Source organism: Melanostigma gelatinosum (assembly GCF_949748355.1).
Source record: "Melanostigma gelatinosum genome assembly, chromosome: 4".
Classification (NCBI taxonomy): Eukaryota; Metazoa; Chordata; class Actinopteri; order Perciformes; family Zoarcidae; genus Melanostigma; species Melanostigma gelatinosum.
Genome location: NC_136637.1, coordinates 28,887,493 through 28,894,992, shown reverse-complemented (window position 1 = coordinate 28,894,992; position 7,500 = coordinate 28,887,493). Strand labels below are relative to the sequence as shown.

Below are 7,500 nucleotides of genomic sequence, written 5' to 3'. Positions count from 1 at the left end.
GAAATAATATTTAGGCATATAAACTACAAACTACATAATCACAGACATCCACTGGCTCTCATAATCACAGACACACACACGCACGCACGCACGCACACACACACACACACACACACACACACACACACACACACACACACACACACACACTGCAGCTCGATAACCGCCCTCCGTTAATATGTTAATCAGAAGATAAAAACATCACAAAACACCACTTTGCCCCAAACCTGACCTGCTAATTGAACACTGGATGTTGGAGCTTGTTTGCTCGCGCGCGCAGCACCTTACCTTGGTCGCCTTCTCCTCGATGTTGAGCCTGTCTTCGGGCACATCTGTCGGCATCTGCAAACTGAAATCAAGCGACCGGGAACAAAGGACTCCAATAAAACTCCTCACCCCTCCGACTCACTTTATGACTACCCCCCCAAGCCCAAACAGCACGGTATGATCTCTCACCTGTCACGCGGCTCTCCGCAACCACAAAGTAGGCACGCGCGCTCTCTCTCTCTCTCTCTCCCTCTCTCTCTCTCGCTCTCTGCCTCTCTAAGCTATCACTCTGTCTCCTCAGGGTCCAGGTCCAGTTCTGCAGTCAGCACCGTCATTCATCACCGCCTTTCAAACTAGACTGGGACTCACTGACAAACCGCTCCTCCTGTTCTCTTCTTCCTGCAGAGGTAAGTTTATAAAGCGGCGCTGCGAGCGTTTTGCTGCTGCAAAGGTGCGCGCAGCTCGGCGGTGAAAGTGGAGCAGTGGTGCAGGAAGGGAGTGTGGAGAGATGCTCAGTGTCACGAAGCTCTCAGTGTTGACCCCGAGGAAGAACTAGGGCGCAATACGGGGAATGGCCACTAGGGCGCAGCACAACACAAGTCTTCTCCTCACTAATTGGCTCTGTATGTGTGTGTGTGTGTGTGTGTGTGTGTGTGTGTCTGTGTGTATGTGTGTGTGTGTGTGTGTGTGTGTGTGTGTGTGTCCATGGGGGATATACTGTATGTATAAATGTGTCATTTGGGTATTCCTTTGGTAGACAAAGGCATGACAACACACCTGCCGGCCTACCAGCTCTATCAGTCTGTCTCCTGTTTTTTTTTTTCAATGACTCTTTTGCATTTAGTTAAATCAAGTCATTTCTAGCCTCCTGATCCAAGGAGTGTGTTTGAACATGTTTTCAGTCAAAATGCGAGCGTGTCCGCGAGCTGTGGTGCGTCCCTCCCACACAAAGCCACAATAGACTCCGGCAGTGAACAGCCGGGGCGCTATTATAGCCCTAATCCTGCTCCTATTATACAGGCCAGAGAGAGAGAGAGAGCGAGAGACACACACAGAGAGAGGGTGAGGTAGAGCTGAAGATGAGGTCATCCCAAACAGTGCACACCCAGGGTCACTGCCTCACTATAGAGGGACAGCGATAAAGAGAGAGGGATGCAGCGGGGCACGGGGGTCTGCAGGCCGAGAGTGCAGATGCTCAGATAGGTGAACGGGAAAGAGGTTAAAACCTGCGTGCAAGGTGCACAACAACACACACAGCAGCATGACAGGGATGGTAAAGTACTTTGTTTATTTCATATGCATATGAAACCGCACTACAACAGGAGCAGGAAACCTTGATAATTGCAATTATGTTAATTCAAGGAATAAAATAATAAACTGTAGGAAAGTAAAAATACACGCTAGTGGAATAAAACCAGTAAAGGAAAAATAATTCGAATCAGAACATAAATAAACAATAAATACTGAATAAATAAGTGAATAAATAAAAGAACAATTTATTTAACCTATACCCAAACAAAAATAAATAGCTCTAATGCATGAACCCTGGCAATGATTTCATGGGACAGTAAAGAAGGCGTCTCCACGCATTTTTTATTTCTTTTTTAAATCTTGAATCCCTGCACCGTTCATTTTCTGTTGCATCCGTAGCCCACAGTACCCCGAGTCCACAGTGACCAGCTCTGTGGTGCCGCCATGTTGCATTAATGTGGTGGTCGTCCATGTTACAGAGGCGTTCAATCTGCCCCAAAAATAGCTTCTCTGTAGTCTGGAGAACCACACCAATCATGCCACACTCTTTTCCTCCTGCTGCGATGGGCTTCTTTCTCTTTTTCACCATAAGCAGTCGCTTTAGAGTTCAGCACACTACCAGCTCTTTGCTTGTTAAAAAAAGAGCAAACAGCAAGTCACTGTTGATGGCTAAAAGTCGCCATTTCCAACAAGCAAAAAGTTGATTTCTTTGCTAAAACACAAGAGCAATATCCCCATTTAGCACAATCAGTGGAAGATTCCCATGAAAGGTATCCTTGTACATTCTGAGTATATGATTATTCAATTTACACAGAATAACAAGTCTTGGTGAGCTTAAACACTTTGGTAGGCAACTCTGAAATATTAGCTGGCAAACACAGCCGCATGCCGTGGATACTTTATCCAAGCTCATACCACTCCACATCCAGCACCACTGCACTACTCAGACCTCTGCAGCTTTAGCAGCTTATTATAAAAAAAACAACACGCAACTACAGTTTGAGCCTCAACCACTCATTGGGAGAGTACATTGCAGCTCTGTAATATTGCATAGATAAAATGCTCAGCAGTGTCAGGGACTATTGTTAAGTTTCAATGCAAGATAAAGCTTCTGTTTCTTTCTCTCGATCCATTTTTCATCGTCTCGTTTGTCCACTGTTGCACTCGCAGCAAGTTTTTGTGCAACCGTCATTCACAGTGAAGTAAAAGTCCGTGAATCAGCCCAGAGCCGAGTCTAACTCTACGAATTAGCAGTGGATTTCACAGTTGTATCGCCCCAAAACTGCCTGCCAATGCCTCTCTCTCTCTCACTCACTCACTCACACACACACACACACACACACACACACACACACACACACACACACACACACACACACACACACACACACACACACACACACACACGTACACATCCTTGTTTTTCCTCCCCAAGTCTGATTACTCGTCATTGATTGCTCCTCGTTGGCTGGCTTCTCATTCGTCTTTTTCTTCCTCTCCCTGTGGGTTAAGCTCAGAGGAAGTAGTCAGGGGGCGGGGAAGGTGGGTTGCTGCTGCGGGGCGGTGGGGCGGTGTCGCCGCCGATGCCGTGGTTCGTGCTGAGGAGCTTCTCGTAGCGAGCCTTGTAGGTGTCTCTCTCCCTCAGCACTCGAGTCAGCTCACACTGTAGCTGATCCAACTGAGGAGAGAAGAACAAAAATACACCTTTGTGCTTTTTGCTGAGCCACAGTGCAAAGATGTTCACTTATTATAGGGTTGTCTGAATTTCCAAATTAAAGATGAGATGAGGATTATGTTTGGGGTCCGATAAATATCAAGCGCGTACCTGTTGTGTGAGCACATGTTTCTCTGACTCCAGAGCGTGGCGGTGCTGTAGGCGCTTGTAGCGGCAGGACTGCGCGTAGCCTCGGTTCTTTAGCGTGCGGCGCTTCTGCTTCAAGCGTACCACCTCATCCTTACTCACTCCCCGCAGGTGTCGGTTCAGCTCCCGCACCGACAGGCTCACCAGCTGCTCGTCAGAGAAGCGGTCATTCGCCCCGCACTGCCGAGCAGACGGAGAGAATATGCTGCAATTAATTGGCAACGACACAAATGCTGGAAATGATTGATGAGTAGGATGAGTGTGAAGTTGATTTAACATAAATATATGTCTGTGATATGACTGGTGGCAATGGTGGACTCCAGTGGAGAAAACATGATGAAAAGCTCTTTCAGCTAACCTGTCCAGTGGCGAGTATGTGACAAAGTAGCCCCCGTCCAGTAGAGAAAACTAGATAACCTTCCCTCTATAGCAGAGGTTCGCAAACGTTTTAGGCCACGCACCCCCTTCTACATCCCGACCGGGTTCACGCACCCCCAATCCCCCCCCCCACACACACACACACACACCTTAAAAAATAGAAAGCAACAGAGCCTATTTATAGCCGCATACAAATCGGACTAATGAGAGAACAGTTTGCTCGCACGTGGCGTTTGTTTACAAGATAAAAAACACAAAAAAGACAAAAACTTCCTGCACCGTGCCTTCGAAAAGGTAACGGATGTTCACCAGAAGATTGGCCAGATTGGCCACATCTGTAGGCTCGTCTACTTGCAGAGAGTAAAACTCACTCTTCTTCACGCGACCGACTAATGTAGCCAGGATGTCTTCGGACAAAGCATCGATGCGGCGCGACACAGTGTTGTTGGACAACGGGATCACGTCCAACTTTTTTGCTTCTCTCTCTCCAATCATACATTCCACCATCTCTTTCACATTTTTGTCCCTCTCCACCACCGCCTCTCCTTCTCCCTATTACGCGGTCAGAATACTACCACAACACGCCGCCTGTCTCCGGCAGAAATGCGCTCATCCACGCACGGGAACAACACCGAGTTGTAATATATACCTCCATAAGCACCCCAGGTGCCCTTCCGGTATAGAAAACGGGATGAACTTCCCTCTATTGGGTGCCCTTCTGGTATAGAAAATGGGATAAACTTCCCTCTATAGGGTGCCCTTCTGGTATAGAAAACGGGATAAACTTTCCTCTATAGGGTGCGCTTCCGGTATAGAAAACAGGATAAACTTCCCTCTATAGGGTGCCCTTCCGGTATAGAAAACGGGATAAACTTCCCTCTATAGGGTGCCCTTCCGGTATAGAAAACGGGATAAACTTCCCTCTATAGGGTGCCCTTCCGGTATAGAAAACAGGATAAACTTCCCTCTATAGGGTGCGCTTCCGGTATAGAAAACGGGATAAACTTCCCTCTATAGGGTGCGCTTCCGGTATAGAAAACTGGATAAATTTCCTCTGTAGGGTGCCCTTCCGGTATAGAAAACTGGATAAATTTCCTCTGTAGGGTGCCCTTCCGGTATAGAAAACGGGATAAACTTTCCTCTATAGGGTGCCCTTCCGGTATAGAAAACAGGATAAACTTCCCTCTATAGGGTGCCCTTCCGGTATAGAAAACTGGATAAATTTCCTCTGTAGGGTGCCCTTCCGGTATAGAAAACTGGATAAATTTCCTCTGTAGGGTGCCCTTCCGGTATAGAAAACGGGATAAACGTTCCTCTATAGGGTGCCCTTCCGGTATAGAAAACAGGATAAACTTCCCTCTATAGGGTGCCCTTCCGGTATAGAAAACAGGATAAACTTCCCTCTATAGGGTGCCCTTCCGGTATAGAAAACTGGATAAATTTCCTCTATAGGGTGCGCTTCCGGTATAGAAAACTGGATAAATTTCCTCTGTAGGGTGCCCTTCCGGTATAGAAAACTGGATAAATTTCCTCTGTAGGGTGCCCTTCCGGTATAGAAAACGGGATAAACTTCCCTCTATAGGGTGCACTTCCAGTCAAAAAAACGGGATGAACTTCCCTCTATAGGGTGCCCTTCCGGTATAGAAAACGGGATAAACTTCCCTCTATAGGGTGCCCTTTCGGTATAGAAAACAGGATGAACTTCCCTCTATTGGGTGCCCTTCCGGTATAGAAAACGGGATAAACTTCCCTCTATAGGGTGCCCTTTCGGTATAGAAAACGGGATGAACTTCCCTCTATTGGGTGCCCTTCCGGTATAGAAAACAGGATAAACTTCACTCTATAGGGTGCCCTTCCGGTATAGAAAACAGGATAAACTTCCCTCTATAGGGTGCCCTTCCGCTATAGAAAACGGGATGAACTTCCCTCTATAGGGTGCCCTTCCGGTATAGAAAACAGGATAAACTTCCCTCTATAGGGTGCCCTTCCGCTATAGAAAACGGGATGAACTTCCCTCTATAGGGTGCCCTTCCGGTATAGAAAACGGGATAAACTACCCCCTAGGGCGCCCTTCCAGTGGAAAAAACTTGGTTGCCCTTCTAGTAGTAAAAAATGAGATGCAGTGCACGAATGGCAGTGCTATATTGGATTCCCTACACGCTAGAAGACTTTCGGCATACAGCTGGTGAGTCTGCCACTGACTGGTGGACATGTGATGTGTTATACTGTGTGTGTGTGTGTGTGTGTGTGTGTTTGTGTCTGTCAGGGGTCACATTTCGACACCACATGTCCATAATCTGTCATGTAATCTGACTAAGTGTGGGTGACAGTTATCAGGATTACGCGCAGCAATAATAGCAGATATTATCATAATAAGCTCCGCTGTGCTCCACATAGAGATCCACCCAGACATCGTGATCGACCACAACTACAAACTTTATCTACCAATTCAAATTACACTTTTAGAGTTTTATCAGCAACAATTAGATTTTTCCTCCAAACACAAAAGTGTTGAAATTAATATTTATTGGTTTAATAAAGACTTGCTTGTGTGAATGTTAGAAGCTCATTATATGTCTGTGCTGTAATTTTGAAATACAGACATCTAAAAACAAGAACCCCCCCCCCTTTTTTTTAGCATTTATAAGTACAGAAGAACTACATAACTGTTTAATAAATGATTTATAACACATAGTCATAAGCTGCAGCATTTGTCAACATCTATAACTCACCCTGTGGGCACCACGGATAATATATGAAAACAGGTTAATAATATAAAATATTTATTTATAGGAGAAGTCATAATTGCTGACAAATACCATACATTGTATGTATGTATTAAATGTTTATTTGGTGCTTATGAATGGTTAAAGTGGGGTGTGAGGGCATAGTCTTACAGACAAACGTGTGTTTTTTCATCAAAATCAAGACTTTGCGCCGCAACAAAGATTTATCTTCTCCAATTGTTGCCACGCAGAGAGCGATCCTTAAAGCGACGCTTCAGATGTACACAGGCATTAATAACCATGTTATAATGTCCTAATCTTAATCCTTCACTGCATGATCCCTCTCTCCAGCCGCTCAGCCCTCGAAGGTGACAACGTGTCACTGTTCAATTCTTTCACCTCCAAATAAATCTCCTGCGATTTACTGATGAACGCCTCCTCCTGTTGGAGCGTCATCGTCGTTTAATCGCGGATCGATGAGTGTGTACCTGATTCATTTGTGAGTGGTGATGATGGTGATGGTGATGACTGCCATGCATGGAGTGGTGCGGGTGGTGATGGTGATGCTGGTGGTGATGAAGGCGCCCCTGGGGGCTGAGGGCTTGTGGGTAAGGGGCCGAGGCGAGGCCGGCGTTGGGGAGCGAGGGAGCGCCGGAGGAGAGGAAGACAAGCGGGCGATGGCACATGTCCGCACCTTTGGGGCAGGAGATGTCGGCGCCGCTGTCGCTGCTGGAGTCTCCCAGGTTACTGCTCGAACTCTGGGAAAGACCTGGAAACTGTAGAGCGAAAGAGAGTGGAGATGATGAAGAGGAGGCAGCGTGAGAGAGAAGAATTAATGAAGCAGAGATGACGCATTGTTTTACCTGCGAGCTGACAGCTGCAGCAGCCGAGTTCAGCAAAGCCTCCACAGCGTCCTCGCAGCCCAGGAAGCCGTTGACCGGCCCCCTCTCTCTGTCCCCTCGCTCTGGCACTCCTCCCAAGGCCCCTAGCAACGTGGCGGGCCCCGCCACCTCGCCG

General features: G+C 47.0%; 2 protein-coding genes across 2 annotated transcripts in view; both read right to left on the bottom strand.

Moving 5' to 3' along the window:
- The window catches only part of LOC306777057 (GTP-binding protein REM 2-like), a gene marked incomplete at its 3' end in the record, with an annotated part of 7,310 nt that extends 6,731 nt beyond the window's left edge, over positions 1–579 (bottom strand). The window contains exons 1-2 of the mRNA XM_079268018.1: positions 457–579; positions 289–349 (exon numbers count right to left, since the gene is read on the bottom strand). Of these exons, the coding sequence (XP_079124144.1) occupies positions 289–342 (54 nt within the window). The 5' untranslated portion in view covers positions 343–349; positions 457–579. The remainder of the gene's footprint in view (positions 1–288; positions 350–456) is intronic.
- Positions 580–3,031: 2,452 nt separating this feature from the next.
- The window catches only part of nrl (neural retina leucine zipper), a gene marked incomplete at both ends in the record, with an annotated part of 4,933 nt that continues 464 nt past the window's right edge, over positions 3,032–7,500 (bottom strand). Inside the window, 4 exons of the mRNA XM_079266828.1 lie at positions 3,032–3,196; positions 3,344–3,559; positions 6,972–7,259; positions 7,347–7,500. The exon at positions 7,347–7,500 is cut by the window's right edge and continues 464 nt beyond it. Coding sequence (XP_079122954.1) covers positions 3,032–3,196; positions 3,344–3,559; positions 6,972–7,259; positions 7,347–7,500 — 823 coding nt within the window. The remainder of the gene's footprint in view (positions 3,197–3,343; positions 3,560–6,971; positions 7,260–7,346) is intronic.